Source organism: Musca vetustissima, unplaced genomic scaffold (assembly GCF_032173495.1).
Source record: "Musca vetustissima isolate MV318-11 ecotype Yass unplaced genomic scaffold, APGP_CSIRO_Mvet_v1 utg2798, whole genome shotgun sequence".
Taxonomy (NCBI): domain Eukaryota; kingdom Metazoa; phylum Arthropoda; class Insecta; order Diptera; family Muscidae; genus Musca; species Musca vetustissima.
In genome coordinates, this window is record NW_026883200.1 from 69,449 (window position 1) to 86,395 (window position 16,947).

At 33.8% G+C, this 16,947-nt stretch overlaps 1 protein-coding gene across 1 annotated transcript; it reads left to right on the top strand.

The window, feature by feature from the left end:
• The first annotated feature begins 10,601 nt into the window (after positions 1-10,601).
• Positions 10,602-16,537, top strand: LOC133330016 (thiamine transporter 1). The gene is made up of 3 exons (XM_061538476.1): positions 10,602-11,299; positions 14,020-14,027; positions 15,863-16,537. Exons 1-3 carry the CDS (start codon positions 10,603-10,605, stop codon positions 16,535-16,537), a joined length of 1,380 nt encoding a protein of 459 aa, XP_061394460.1. The 5' UTR covers position 10,602.
• The last annotated feature ends 410 nt before the right edge of the window (positions 16,538-16,947 follow it).

The window sequence follows — 16,947 nt, forward strand, 5'->3', positions numbered from 1 at the left end:
CATCAAGAGGGCATGAGCAACTCGTCTTTTGACCCACGATGGAAGAAACAGATTTGTAGAATATAACCTACGAATAGTGGAAAACACCTTCCTCTGAACAAAGTCAACATGATTCTCAAAATGTAGCTTATCGTCGACTATTAGTCCCAACATTCGGTGACTGCTTACAAAGTTAACTTGGTTGTAACCAAGATAGATGTTAAGGTCCATTTCATGACAACCAAACATTAAAGCTCTTGTTTTTAATGGATTAAAAGTCAAACTGTTTTCTAATGACCATTGTTCAAACCGTGAAAGACAGTGATTAATTTGACATTCAAAAGATGTTGCATTCCTTTCATTATCACAGAAAATTAGAAAAACGTCATCAGCAAATAATAGTGGTGTACAATTGACATCGCCAAAACACTGCGTCAGACTATTAACATACAAAATGAACAGTAAAGGACCCAAAACTGATCCCTGAGCTACGCCACAAGTGAGCAAAATCGTACCAGAGGATTTTCCATTACAAACAACAAATTGGGATCTACCAGATAAATAAGATAAAATTAGTTTACATGCAGTTATTGAAAAATTGAACTCATATATCAGCTTCCTGATTAACGTAGAATGGGAAATCGAATCGAATGCCTTTGTCAAATCCAACGACACCACTACTGTATTTTTGGAAAGATTCATATTTTTCCTTATCATATCAGTCAGGCAAAGTAACAGACTTGTAGTATTATGGTTCTTGCGAAAAGCAAATTGGCCGTTGTAAATGTACCTGTTAACATGCATAAGTATCTGGTCCCTCATAATATGTTCACACACTTTCGACAGCACAGGGAGAATTGATATGGGCCTAAGACTATCAGGACTATCAACAACATTACCCTTCGGGATTGGAACAACACGAGCTATTTTCCACGATTGGGGAAAGGTGGACGACATTAAAATTGAATTTATTAAATCTAACACATAATCTGAAATATATGGGAAAATTAACTTCAAGAAATCAACAGGTATTCCATCCACGCCTATTGATTTAGACTTTATTCTATTTAGAGCTAAAATAACTTCGTCAATATAAACATTACTGAAGGAAAATCCATTTGCTGCATCAGCAAAAGAATTAAAATCGAAATCATCAACAGATGAATTTCTAGCAGCAAACGAGGAATTCAGTGCATCAACATCAAAATTAGAAATTAAGTCGTCAGTACCCATACATCCAGCACCCCTTAAAAAACGCCACAGAGCAGTTGAACCCATCACATTGAATTTTTTGGAGTAGAATTTTCTGCGTTCACGTCGAATGATGGATTTGGCTTTATTTCGATATTTGCAAAACACTCTCCAATTATCAGTAGTCTTATTGCGCTGGTAAGCTTTGAATGCTAAATCACGAAGTGATTGAGCAAATACAATGTGATTCACATTCATCCAATTTTCAGCAGAACATATCTTTTTACGTTTTAATGGCACAAATTCAAAAAGACTAATAATTAGAGACGATACAGCTGAACACTTCAGATCAATGTCAGCAACATTCAATGTATTAATATCATAGGTCGATAGATAATAATAAAAACCATCCCAGTCAATATTCATATAATCACGATACTCGACAACATCACAAAAAAAGTTAACACTGATATTGAAAGATGCAAATATAAGAGAATGGTCAGATATAGAGGGGCATATAACCTGATCAGACAAATTAACCATCGAATAATCGCTAATCAACATAAAATCAATCAATGAAGACGAAGAATGAGACACACTAAAATGAGTAGGTTTAGAATTATGTAAAATTGACAAATTCAAACGAAAACAAGTGGAACGAACAGACATAGCTTTCACTGAGTCAAACATGTTACAGTTGAAATCTCCTACAATCACTATGCTTGAGTATCCTAACAGCAGATCGGTATGGATATCTTCAAACATAGCAAAATCTGCAGGAGGAGGCAAATAAACCACTCCAAACAAGACTTTGACATCACCAGACATGAGCTCAATAAAAAGCGACTCACATTTACCTAATACGGACGACTTATGAACAATATTATATTTAATTCCACTCGAAATGTATATGCCAACACCACCACCTCTACCATTTTGGCGATCATTCCTCACAAATTTGTACCCAGGCACACTAATTGCACGACTAGAGATATCCGGTTTCAACCATGTTTCTGAGATTCCAATAATGCTTAAGCGAGATCCTGACAAAATTGACTTAAGCTCTGTAAACTTATCAGTATTCATAGACGGCCTTATACTACGACAATTTATATGAGCAATATTAAGCTTATTATTACATGACTCCAAAACTGACCTAATATACCCATTGTTGCTTATTACTGGCCCAAAATTTGCCCTAAAAGGCATCAAAAGCAAATGATGTAGTTATAGTGGGGAACCATTTATAAAAGAAAAAAAATTGTTTATTATCTATCATAATACAATTAAAAAAAAATAAATAATATTCACAACTCTAACGCAGCTGATCAAATACTGCAAATGAGATCGATTTTCAAATAATCAAAAAAAGTAAACAAAGTGTTGAAATTAATAAAAAAAAGGATTAAAAAGAGAAAAAACTTAATTACTACTTCCTTCTACATCAAGAAGCAGCGCATCACATTGGCCAGTATTGTACGTATCTTCTCTGCCATCAGTAAACATAAGCCAAGCCTTAAGTCGGTCAGAATTAAGAATTTTAAATTTTTTAATCACCTTCAGGCGTTGAAGTTTCTTGCAAACATAATTTAGATGTGCTGCTGCAGGAGAAAAGTGATCGTTCAGGTATACCCTGTTATTTAAATCGCCACCTTGACCGACCAATATGTCAGAAATGCGTAAATTGCGAGTCTTAAAATATTCTCTCATCAGGGTGTCTCGCTTTGCTACCTTATTAAATTTGACAAGAATCTGTTTCTTATGATTAATGTAACATACGTGGTTGATGTCCATACTAGCAATCGGTACATTATAAAACGAGCCTAAAGCTATCACCGGCGCCTCCAAATCACTCAAACCCTCTGGTAGGCCGCCAATAAGAATATCAGAGCGATTCATCCGTCTGTGTATTACATTGTCTTCTCTATCCAGGGCAACAAGTTTAGTTGTAGTAGCAACCTCAACACGCCGAACATTGTCATTACATTGATTGATATCGGATTTCAACTCAGCCACACATAAACTCACTTCCTTCTTAATGTCTTCCAAAACAACTTTCATGCTATTCTGCTCCGTCTGATAGTTGACCATAAAGTTATCAAGTTTAGCCGTCAAACTGTTTATCTTTTCAATAACGCCATCGTTACAGTTGTTGTTTAGATTTGGCTCACAAGAAGCACAGATAAAGGCAAAAGATTTGACCGTTCTCAAAACTGAAAGATTTTTTTCCTCAATATTTGCACAAGATGCATGTATCCAGCAGTTGCAAGCTTTGCATAAAACACTAGCCTGGGTCTTTGTGACCGATTGATCACAAAGTTTGCATTTAGTAACTCGACCGGCCGGCATATCAGTATCACCAAAACAGCAACAAAATCAAAAAAGATGTCTGAATGCACAAAAAAATACAGCTTCAATGCAACAACAGCAACACAGCAAGCTTATGCAACACACAGCAGCCACAAGTTAATTAAAAATATCGAAAATCTTGGAAAATTTTCATGGAATTCAAATATATTTAAATATTTAAAAATTTGTATTCTCCAACAGTTCAGCAGATTCGGCAATATCGATCGTAAATAGTAAAATAAAACAAAATGATCAGCTGCGATAAAAAAACACTTCTACTCAGACATAGGGATTTTAGTTATTTAATTTAATGGCAGTCATAACAATTAAGTAAAAACGTGAATTTTTTGTTAGGTACGCCTTTTTGCAAATAAACCCACTGTAGTTACGTCTTTTTTTTTTGTTAATAGAAGCTCCTTGTTTGACCGCAGACGTGTAAAACTTTGTCAACACATGCAGTTATTTGACAGTCACAATATTCATTCAAGAAGTCAATTTTAAATTTTTTCTTAGTTACGCCTTTTTGCATTTTAGCTAACGATATGTACCTATTAGATAACATTTACAAGAAACCAAAAATTATAAAATAAAAAAATTTATGAGGCTTGAAAGAAAGAAGTGTTCAAAGGTGCCCCCCTCTCCCCCATGTGTATATATAGTACAATAGTACAATTTTGGCAAAACTTAAGGAGGCCTACCATTTTCGATTTTAAATTTTTAAAATTTTCAATGGGCTGGTAAATGAATACCAATGCTTGTTAAGGTTTGCATATATATATATATATATATATATATATATTTGAAGATTTAAAAAGAGCAGTAACATAATTTACAACATTTTGTTATTATTGTTTTGTTGTTGTTATTTTGGGATTTAAGAAAATTCCTTATTTTTGATGGCGGGCATGATAACTCCTCACTGGAACATCGGAATCCGAAATTCCAATGGTGTTAGAAAGAGTGCATGTCTGGCTCTCGTATGAACTAGGATTATTAACTTCGCTCAAAAATTAACAAAATGGCGGACTAAGTTAAAAAATGAGGAAGATATTCACCGATTGAATTTATCCTAGTTTATATGATAACTATACACTCACAGAGAAACGTGCCAAAATTTGCAACCGATCTGAGTTATCGTGTCAGCTATTCGTAAAAACACTGTTTCGAGAAAAACGCTTTTAAAGTTTGAGAAGCACTTCGACCGTCGTTTGATGCTGACACAATAAATCGGCTATATCTTTAAAAGTTGTTGAGATTTTCACTTGAAATTTTGTAGCGACATTCCTGAATTACTGTAGGTTCGAATTAAATCAAAAAAGAAAATTATTTATTTTTTGCTGCTTCTTTTTTTCTTTGTTGAACCTGGCATTTTCTGTAAATGTGGCCAGCGTTAACATATAAATTAAAATTAATTTTATTTTTTAATGGTTTTGTTTCTATTATTTTGTCCACAAATGTATATTAAAATAAATATTAAATATTATTAAAATAAATTAGGTTTGTTTGAGGTATAAAATTAAAACAAATAAGTCTTATATATATATATATATATATATATATCGTTGAAGTAGATAATAATACTATCTGACAGTATTTGATATATATTTCTTTCAAATGTTGTTTTAACCGATCAAATTTTAAGACAATTATTAGGGTAAGTTCGTATACAAGAAAATCGGGGAAAAGAAAAATTCATTATTTAAAAAAAAGTTGTCGTTAAAAATGTTGAGCGTTTCTTAACTCATTTTGCGCCTTAACTCATATGGTCCCTATAAAAAGAGTACACCAAAATAACAAATGTAAATGTCAACAACAATTTGATATAGGATCCGAAAAGACCCGAGAATTATTTAAAGCGTACTACAGCAACAACATAAATATTTGAAAATAACTGCTAAGTTCGTGAATTTTTTCGGTTTTTTCTTATAGCTAAAATTATAATTGAAACAACGGCAAAGTATATTTCAATTATTTGTTCAACGATGGGTTAATATCATTTAAAACAATCGCGTGCTTATTTATGACATTTTGACAAAACGATCAATTGATCTTTTTTATTTTTTTGAATTGGTCTATAAAATGACAAAACGGAAAATTAAATAAATAGATAGCGATTAAGTGAAGTCAATGACAAGTGTGTGTGTACCCCTTCAATACACACAGAAATACACATGTATGTAATTAACTACTCAAGTGAATTTTTATTGAGAAATGAATTTGAATCGTCACTTTTAATTGAAAAGATTGCCGACGGAAATTACACTCTTTTTATTTATTTATTTAATTGTTTGTAGAGAACACAAAACTTAAGATACAAAAAATGTGATAGACACAGCACATACGTAATGGAGATGACGATGACACATCGAGAATGTTAAAATGGTTTTTATTTAATTTTTCACTGAGTAAACCAGACATATATATGTTTCACATATACATATATAGGCCTATATTTGTTGGAAAACGCATTGTCATGCTAGATATTTTGGGCATTAGTTATTTATTTTTACAGTAGTTGGTATTGACATCTAAAAAAGGTCTTATGATTATGGTTTCTAGGTAGCCGTTTTAAAATCATTTTTTTATAGAAACCTCACAAGAAAAGCATTGGATTTCCTATTATTTGAAGTCAACTATTTATACAAATTAATTTAATTAATGTTAAATTAATATTCAAATAAACTAAAAATAGTAGAGTAAGACTTCGTAATCCGGTTTATTTTTAAGTTACACTCGTTTAACTTTCACCAGAATGTATTGAATGTACTAAATTTGTTTATACACTGTGGTTGATTAAAAAAGTTGTAATCTCTCTGAACTTGCTTGGAAATCACTACTCAATATTGCATTACTTTCACTATATTTTCTTGGTTATATACACACGAATCCGCATTGAAAGAAAGAGCAGGAATCAACTGCAAATAAAAAACCGTAAGGAAAAATCAAAAGTCGGACGGTATGATAGCCTTCGCCACTTTGGGTACATGCAAGAACTGTGCTGTCGATAGAAATGGAATCGGGCGAAAAAATGAGATCTAAATAGATATTTGAACCATAAAAAAACAACAACAAACTGGACCTACATCAGTACGCTGTGCAAAAGTTTGTCTCAATCGGATAAATATTGGGAGTTAGAGCACCAATTTACATAAAATCGGACGAAAATATATATGGGAGCTATATCTAAATCTGAACCGATTTTTTCCATTTCGGGTTTGTCCTTCGTCCAAATAATCTTAGAATATGTATTAGAGGCAATACATCAACGTTCGTTAAATGATTGAGAGGTGAAGTCATCGACATAACCCTCACTAATATGGACGACTCTGGGGTTATAAACTGGGAAGTATCTGAGAAATGCTCCTTTTCGAACCATAGACTTATACGTTTCCAGATTCCTACCTCCAGAGGTAAACAGAAGCCAAAACCAAAAAAACAAGCATCCTCAATATTGGTTGATGATGTTGAGGAAGTTGTGAGCACTGTCACGGACACTCTTTTGAAGAGCGATATAGCTTCATGACCTGGGGGGAAGAGATCTCAGCCAGTATGGTGGTCACAAAACCTTGAATGCGTAAGGAAAGACGGTAGGGCGAGTGATACGTTACCAAAAGACTATAGACCGATTAGTCTCTCTTCCTTTCTACTTAAGACTTTAGATAGGTTACTAGACTCAGAAAGTGGGAACACTATTGACCATAGTAAACTTAGCAACTCCCAGCACGCATACATCAATGACAGATCAGTGGATACAGCCCTGCATGGGTTGGTTGGGTGCATCGAGAAGAATATGGAGTCCTCTGCTAGCATTCCTCGATATCGAGGGAAGTTGGAAACCATCCATTCTGCTCTAGTAAGCATTGGTATCCCCTCACTTCTTACGGAATGGATTGATAGAATGCTGGAAAGGAGAATTATCAGCTCATCCTTAGGAGGGAGTTCCGTGAGGAAATCTGTCAACAGAAGCACACCACAGGGAGGAGTACAATCCCCCCTTTTGTGGCTTCTGGTGATAAATGAGATACTTATAAAATTCAATCATCTCAGGATAAAGGTTGTAGCCTATGCCGATGATGTAGTCCTGCTGGTTGGGGGTAAGTCTCTAATGACAATTGCAGACATCCTGGAGGGTTCCCTTTCCACCCTGTCTAACTGTCTAACTCTTCACTAGAAAACGTAAGATTTGTACAGCGATCGGCTTCAATCCTGATCACCGGAGCCTTAAGAAATACACCACAGGCAGCCTTGAACGCAATTTTGAATATCCAACCTTTGGACATTCTGATTAAATTCCAGGCTGTTAGATGCACCCTGAGGCTCCGAGAAACGGATGCCTGGAAGTCGCTGAACTATAATGACGCTAGTATCCTCAACATAACTCCAGATTGTGATTTCTTGAGGAAAAATACTCACATTAGTGACTATGTTCCATCTCATAGAGACTTTAATGGCATCAGAGTAGATTTTCCTTGCAGGGAATCCTGGACTAATGGCTCCATACCTCTGCCAGGTTTGCAGTTTTTACTGTAGGGAATTAGGAACATATAACTCATATAAGCTTAACAATCTTTGCAGCGTTTTCCAAGCAGAGATTCTTGCAATCACGAAAGCGACCGAGTTAGTAAAATCACTTAATGCCGACATTACGGGACCGGTGACTATATATGTCGATAGTCAGGCGGCCCTCAAGGCTCTCTGTAGATGTCCATCGCTTAGTGGCAGAAAGCACAAACAGATATGAAATTGATAATCTAGCTTTCTCTTCTACAAAATAGACCCCAATCAGATCCTAGGCTTTGTCAAAAATCTGGCTTGGCTGAAATAGTCATCCAACTATTTTCTCCTCTCTTCCATTCTCTCTTTTCCCTTTTCTTCAAGGATGATCACAATGGACAATTGTCTCTGAGTGAACTGTTGTTACTAACAACCGTACATCCCTAACCTAAACTTGGAAGGTAGTGATCTAAGAATTTTAAAGTGGATAGTTGAAAGGCGCCATTCTTGCCAGCCATGGGATCATAGGTACTCGATTATTTCCTCCGAGACTCTCCCCCAGGACCAGCTGATTGTCCGCGAGTGCTTATTTGATATTCACAGCTACTATCCGCAACCTGTGGACGCGTCCGTTAGCATTAAGCTCTGCTCCTTTTAGTTTCCTTCTGTTGTCTAATGGTGATCTCCACATCTATAGTCGTCTAGGATGCAGTTTAAATAAAGTTTTGGTTAAATTCATCTTAACTGATAACAAGTCAAGTTGAAAATAAATAATAATAATTCTAGGTAGAATTGAATTTCTTTATCCGAGTCATTACCCTTTTTAGCCTTGAAGTCGCCTTGAATTATTGTTATTTCATGTGATTTCGACATTTTGAGCTACGTCTTTGTATAAATGTGCTACCTTATCATTGTTTCGAACACCCGAAGGAGCAAACATATGTATGATGTTCATATTCAGGGCGCTTTGCTGAAATTTTATCATCATAGTCCTCTCTGACATCGGAACGTAATTTGAACAATAATTTCTAAACCTGATCCAGAATGTTATAAACTTTTTGGAATTTAAATCCGCTGCAATCTGTCCACTAAGTTTCACTCAATTTTGAGTCGATACGTTTCGTTAATTGCATTACCACCTATATCTGGTAGACGTACTCCTTTCCGCGCCAACGTCTGTTGGGGTGCTTAAAAACAATAGCTCTGTCTGTTTACTCGATATTTGGTAACAATTTTTACCAAATGTTACTAAATGTTGTCTGTTTACCCAAAAATCCAGTAAAAGAGAGTCAAGTGAGAGGGCAAGTTTGACAGTTCAACAACAACAAACTTACTGGAGTTTACTGAAAGAATTTTATTCAGTAAGATTTTGCAAACTCAGCCAATTTTGTATCAGCTGTTTTATGACCAAATGCAAAAATTATTCAAAACATTTTTTTAATTTGCAATGTTCAATTTGAAGTTAAGTTGTATAAAAATTACAGAAAATTCGTAAGTAATGCAAAGTTTTATTAAATGAGAAACTAATTCCTTATATATTTTTAGGCAAGTTCAGATAGAGGGCTATGTATTGATGCAGGGAGCTTAAGTGTTCCCGGGGAGCATACCAAATCAATGTTTCTTTTGTTATTCGTTTTATTTTTAATATTAAATGCAATACAAATAATTGTGTTTGTCCTTTGTTCGTTGTTTATTTTGACGCAAATCAAATGTTTTCTTGAATCATCTGATTATTTGCTAAATCTTACTAAATGTCGCAATACAAGTAATTGTGTTTGTCCTTTGTTCGTTGTTTATTTTGACGCAAATCATCTGATTATTTGCTAAATCTTACTAAATGTCGTCTGTTTACTTTTCTCAGTATTATCGCAAAAGAGATTAAAAAAGGCTTACTCTCTGAACTAGAACTTACTGAATAAATGTTACTGGAAAAGTAACCAGACACACCTATTATTCTTTATAAAAAATGATTCTTTAAAGATTTTTTTTTGAACCACTCTAATACACAACAGTTTTTCTCAGTGATCTCTATACGAAACACCTATTATTCTTTATAAAAAATGATTCTTTAAAGATTTTTTTTTGAACCACTCTAATACAAAAAGAAAAAAAGAAAAAAAACAATCGGTTATGTTGTGATGTCGAACCCACAGATATTTGGAGTAAAAAATAAGAGAAGTACATAAAAAAACGTTTTAAGAGTATTGCAAAACCAAAAATAAACAGAGAAATAAAAGAGAAGAGACGCAAATAAAATTCACACTATTCTGACGAATATAACACGGCCATACAATCGGATTGCTGTTAAGGTGTTAAGAAGAAGCAAAAAAAAGAAAAAAATAAAAACAAAACTGTCTTTTTTCAATTCAATCGTAAACACGGCGGAGTAGAAACACGTTCCGTCGTCGTTCGTCGCGGAAGCAGCAACAGCCAGCCAGTGTATATTCATCAAAATAAAATCAAAAGTGATCGGGTTAATAGCATCGACGACAAGCAATTAAAAATATTTTTTATATACAAAAAAAAAACAAAAAACGACAGCTTGGAAACAAAATAACAAAAAAAAAACATACCACCACCGGCAAAAATATGCAAGCATGGTTACGTATATCCTTATTGTTATGCACGTTTGGCTTTTTTCGCGAAATGCGTCCATCCGAACCATTTGTGGTGGAATATTTAACCGGTCCGGATCGTAATATAACAAGTGAAGATTTAAATCGTGAAATATATCCATTCGGTACATATTCCGTACTCATTCAACTGGTCATTGTGTTTCTAATTACGGATATTTTACGATATAAGGCAATAATAATTGTTTCCGCGCTTTCGGGTATTGTTCTCTTCGGCATATTATTATGGACACAGACTGTGTGGGAATTATTGATAGGTCAGGTATTTTTTGGTACCTTTATGGCCAGTGAAGTAGCCTATTATACGTATATATATGCTAAAGTGGAAAAATCACGTTATCAAATTGTCTCCGGTCACACGCGTTCCGCAATATTGTGTGGCAAGTTTTTGGGTGGTGTTTTAGCTCAGGTGCTGGTATCAACGGATTCTTTAGATTATCGTGGATTACATTACATATCATTTGCTTCGCAAATCGTATCGTTATTTGTTGCTGTAGCCCTGCCGAGTGTTAGTCAAAGTATATATTTTTATAAAACTACAAAAGGTGATGATGGCGGAGCTGTTGTCGATAGTAATAAAGATAAATGTGAAAATAATATTGATGGAATAGCAGCAACACCACAACCTCACCCAGCTGAATTGGAGAATGGTAGTGTTTATACAGAGAATCACAAGAATACAATTGTTGAAAGGAGTGGTGAGTGATTTTTTTATCATTTTTTATAAACGATTTTGAATTAGAATTATTAAATGAATTAATGCAAAACAGAGACCGTTACTAAATCTATACTAATAAAAGAGTAAAGTTATTGACTGACTTACTTATTCACTGACTGACTTAACGATTCATCAAGGTCCAGACGAAATTTGGGTGAGGGTCACTCTTGCTCCAAAGGTATCAGATTCGTACTAGACGAACCGGTGCAGATAGAACTCTGAAATTTGGATTGAGGGCCATTGGTGGAGTGTAGGGTTGATGTACCATAAGGGTTTTTAGAAATTCTAACTATAAGTATCCAAAAAGTACTAAAATATACTAAATTTTCTTACAATTTCGTAGCATGTGAACAAATAGAGCCAAAAACTTGAAATTTGGAATGCGAATCAAGGTTGTGATGAAGGGTTGATAAAGAAGAGATAGACGCAATTGAACATATCATCTGTAGATGTTCATCGCAGAGTGGCAGAAGACATGAACAGTTTGAAAGATATGAAATCGATAATCTAGCTTTCTTCTCTAAAATAGACCCCAATCAGATCCTAGATTTTGTCAGATTTTGTCAAAAATCTGTCCTTCTTCTACAATTTTCTCCTCTCTTGGTGCAATTTGAATTTAGAGAAACGCATGAAGCTGGAATTCTGAAATTTGAAATTAACTTTACCGTCGGAGGATAGCGATTTGTAGGTAGTTTTGTGTACGAAAAGTACTAAATTGTAATACATTTGGTACAATTTGGATTTAGGGTGAACAGATAGAACTGGATTCCTAAAATTCGGATCACTGTTAAGGTGTAGGCTTGGAATATGTAGGAAGTTTTGGAAAATTCTACTAATGTGTACTAAATAGTACCAAATGTGTATTTGGCTGAACCAATAGAGCTAGAAACCCGAAATTTGGAAATAAGGTTAATGTTGTAGTGTAGGATATGTGTGTGGATGTGATTTTGAAAATGCATACTTATGGGTACTAAATGGCACTAACCTTGGTACAATTTAAATTTTGAGTGAACCGATATTTGAATTTTGAGTGAACCGATATTTCTGAGATCTGGAATTTTGAGTTAGGTATCTAGGAAGTGTTGGAAATTTGTACTAATGTGTACTGAATAGTACTAAATGTGTATTGTGGTGGACCGATAGAGCTAGACCACTAAAATTTGCAAAGAAGGTTACTGTTGTAGTAAAAAGTGCAGGTAATGTGGTATACCACATGATGTTAATCTGGTATAGTATAATTTTCACTTCCAATTGATATCTTATATAATTTATTGTTTTTAATGAATTTGAATTAGATCGAGATTTATGACTGTTAAGATTTTTAACGGATATTTTGAGTGCAACTTTAATTTTTATTATATAATAATGTCTACACATGCAATATTTAATTTTTGTATGGAGAAGTTGTTAAAACTCATAGCCTTTGTTTTTCATCCTTGTGTTTCATGGTAGCTCTCGTAGAGGACAAATGTTTCAAATAGTAATGAGATTTTGTCTTGTGCTGGCTTTTTTCATACAGACTCAAGGTATACCACATTACCTGCACTTGTGTTTACTGAATAAACGTATAGTTTTTTTTTCCTAAATTGGTAAATATGTGGTGCAATTGCGCATTTTATTTGATTTTTAGTATTTATTATTTTAATGCTTTAATAATAAAGATTAAAATACATCTGTAAAACAAACAAATATTTTTAAACTTTGAGAACAGCGAACTATACAACATGTTTCAGTTTTTTTTTTAAATTTTCAGTTTACAAAAAATGTGACTATACCACATTACCAAACTATACCACATTTGCATCACTTCCTATAATGTGTACTAAATAGTACCAAATGTGTTTTTGGCTGAACCGACAGAGCTAGAACACTGAAAATTGGAAATAAGTTTACTGTTAGAGTGTAGGATTGATGCATGGGTGTAGTTTTGGAAATTCATACTTATGGGTATGTAAAGGTACTAACTTTGGTACAATTTGAAATTTGGGTGAATTTTGGATGAGATTCTGAATTTTTTAGTTAGGATCACTTTTTGGATTGTAGGATTGATTAAATAATTCTCACATCCGCTAACCAATAGCGGGCATATCCTAGTGTGTAATATAGGTTGAGCGCAATTGTTTTGGAGGATAATCATAGAAAATGTCACCAAAATAATAAGGCTTTTGGTAAAAGTTGAAACGAAGAAATTGGAGTGGGGTGCGTTGGTTTTAAATCTCATCGAAACAGATATTTTATAATTGTTTCCTTTTGTAGATTGCAAATCTGAGCGGGGAATTTTTATTCAAAATATTGAATGAATTTTTGTGCTAGTTTTTATAATCTGTTCGTTATTTAAGACAGAGATTTACAATATCGCACAAAAAAATACTAGGTATGTTTGATAACTGAAAAACGTGTTACTGATAGTTAAAAACTTCGTTATTTTTCAATTTTATTCAATTATTTCAAATCAGATTTATTGTGAGCACTTATTTTACTGTTGTTGTATCAACTGAAATAAAAACAAGTAAAAAGGTGTCAGTCTGTATTGCCAATAGGTATATACCCTCACTCTATGATTTGCAAAAAAGGTTTTCGGAGTTACACACTGGTTTTATTATTCGTTTTGTTTTGTATTCTCTTCCGCTCCTTTGTATGCGGAAGGGAATACAGCTCTATCCGTTCAAATAAAATCAAATTGCACCAAATTTAGTACACATAAGTACTAATTTGCAAAACTATCTTAATCCTACACTTTAACAGTATTTTTTCCAAAATTCAGGAGTCCAGTTCCGTCCGTTCACACATAATCAAGTTGTACCAAATATAGTACCATTTAGTACAAATAAGTACTACACTCCATACCTTAATTTCACACTCCAACAGTAATCATTATTTAAATTTTTAGATTTCCAGCTCTCTCCATTCACCCAAATTAAAATTGTACCAAATCTAGTACCGTTTATTACTTTTCGTACACATAAATACGAATTTCCAAAGCTGTATCAATAGCTCAATTCTCAACAGTAATCGTAATTCCAAATTTCAAGTTTTCACTTCTAGCTGTTCACCCAAAATCAGAAAATTACTAAATTTAGTACTTTTTGTACCCAATCATCGCATAATATCGTACTAAATTTAGTACTTTCTTATCCACAACAAAACCTCAATCCTACATAATCCTTCATAAACAACCTCAATCCTACACTCCAACTGTGATTTTGATTCCCAAATTGAAAACTCCAGCTCTATCTGTTCACCGAAATACAACTTGCACAAGATTTAGTACTTTTCGTACATATTCGTACGAATTTTAAAAGCTACATCAAAATCCTGTACTCCAATAGTAGTCCTAATTCCTATTTTCAGGATTTAATCTCTATACGCTCCACTAAATGCAAATAGTACCAAATTTAGTACCCTTTCGTACTTTTTATACACATAAGTACAAATTTCTTAAACCATTTACATACATCAACACCACTTCCCAACCTGTATTTAATACAAAATTTCAAGATTTTAGCTATATATTTTCAATATATATAAAATTAGAACTAAATTTAGTACTTTTCGTGCACTTATAGGTCGCATTTGCATATCTTTCTAATTTTCTATAAGTGACCCAAATTCCTAATTTTAGAATTTTAGCTCTTTCTGTTCGCCTAATGCAAAGGGTATCATATTTAGTACTTTTCGTACCATTCTAGTTTGAATTTCCAAAAACCCAGCCTTATCTCATGCCTACACACCAACAACAATCCACACTCAAAATTGCAAGCTTCAGCGTTTCGTCTGGGTGATGATCTGTCAGTCACTCAATGAACACTAAGCTCATTTTTATCACATTTTTGGCTATCTGTGGAGAGGTACCAGAAGAGGTTGCACTATAGAAATTATTTTGACCCATATTCGCACATGATCTAAGTTTAGTAAAAGTATTACGATTTGCAAAGTTTGGATCAAATCCATTCATTTGATATTGAATTAACAAATTTTCAAAATATTGAGACTTTGGAGTGGACCGATGGGTCTCATTTTCGGACATGATCTAGATTTGGTAGAAGTATTACGATTTGCAAAGTTTACATCATATCGGACATTCAAACGAATGATATTGAATTAAAAAAGGGGCCCATATTCGGACTTCATGTAGGATTGTTAAAAATATTACGAGGGCAGTTCGGAAAGTTCGTAGCCTAGCACAAAAAGCGCGGTATAAACAGAAAAAAGTTAAAAAAGTTGACTCCAAATTGTCTGACACAGATTTGGTTCAAAGTAACATGGGGTTCGACCGAAACCAATATTTCGATGAGGCACATTTTTGCCATATCAAAGTGTATATAACCTCATTAACCATAAGGTGGAGGGTATAATAATGGAGGGTATATAATATTCGATATGACCGAACATAACACCTTTTTTAATTTTTTTTACTATTGATATTAATAACATTACCACTATTCCTTTTTCTAAATTTTCTTTTTCAGATTCATCCATCAATACGGATATTGATAAGCCGAAATTTTCGTGGAAAAATGCAAGCCGACTCTTGTGGCAGCATACCGTTAGCGCATACACAAATCCCACCGTATTAAAATGGAGTATATGGTGGTCGCTGGCAACATGTGGCCAATTGCAAGTTATTTCCTATGCACAAATTCTATGGAAAGAAATCGATGAAAATCATCAAAGTTATTATAATGGTGCTGTCGAGGCGACAGTTACCCTACTGGGTGCTGTCGGTGCAATGACCGCGGGCATGTTAAATGGCGTTTATCGTTCACAATGGATCTTAACAATATGCTCGATTTTAATGGGTGCATTTATGATCATATCCGCCGTCACAAATATCCTTTGGGTAGCATATGCTATGTATGTTATGTTCGGCATATTGTATTTCTTTGTCATAACCATTGCCAGTGCTATTGTGGCACGTAATTTAAGTGATGATAGTTTTGGTTTAATATTCGGCATAAATACCCTTATAGCTTTGATATTACAAACCATCTTAACTCTGGTTGTAGTTACAGAGGCTGGATATAGTTTAGCGCCGCGGGACCAATACATTGTGTATGGGTCATATTTTGTAGTATTAGCTGTTATTTTTATAGTCGTCGTTATTGTAGAACAATTTATTAAATGTACAACAACAAAGAAAGAGAAAGATTTGGATGTGGAATCGATACAATAGTAGTTGTAAGTGTTGTACAACGCAAATTATTTCGTGTTACATTCTTAGAAAATAATCAGGGATTTTTTTAAATATCTGTTTCCTCGTACATTTTGTATACGTATACGATTGTTTTTTTACATGTATAAGTAATTATAGATTTTAAGACATTTTATTATTATGTTTAATAAAATAAATATTTTATTTTTAATACTGATTTGGGGATTAAGTGGTTTTCCATGTCTCGTATGGTATGATTCAGTGGATAAATTTAAGGAGTTCGGCCGGGACCTCCACAGTAAGTATACTAATGTTAGTATCCTAATCAAATTTCTCACACTAATTGGAGCTATGCTATACTGCTGTAAATGATAATATACAAAAGTTGTTACATACGATGTTGGAAAATAAGAGTTTAGGAATATTAAATT

Coding starts and splice junctions, on each gene's coding strand:
- LOC133330016 (XM_061538476.1), top strand. CDS start 10,603: ATGCAAGCATGGTTACGTATATCCTTATTGTTATGCACGTTTGGCTTT.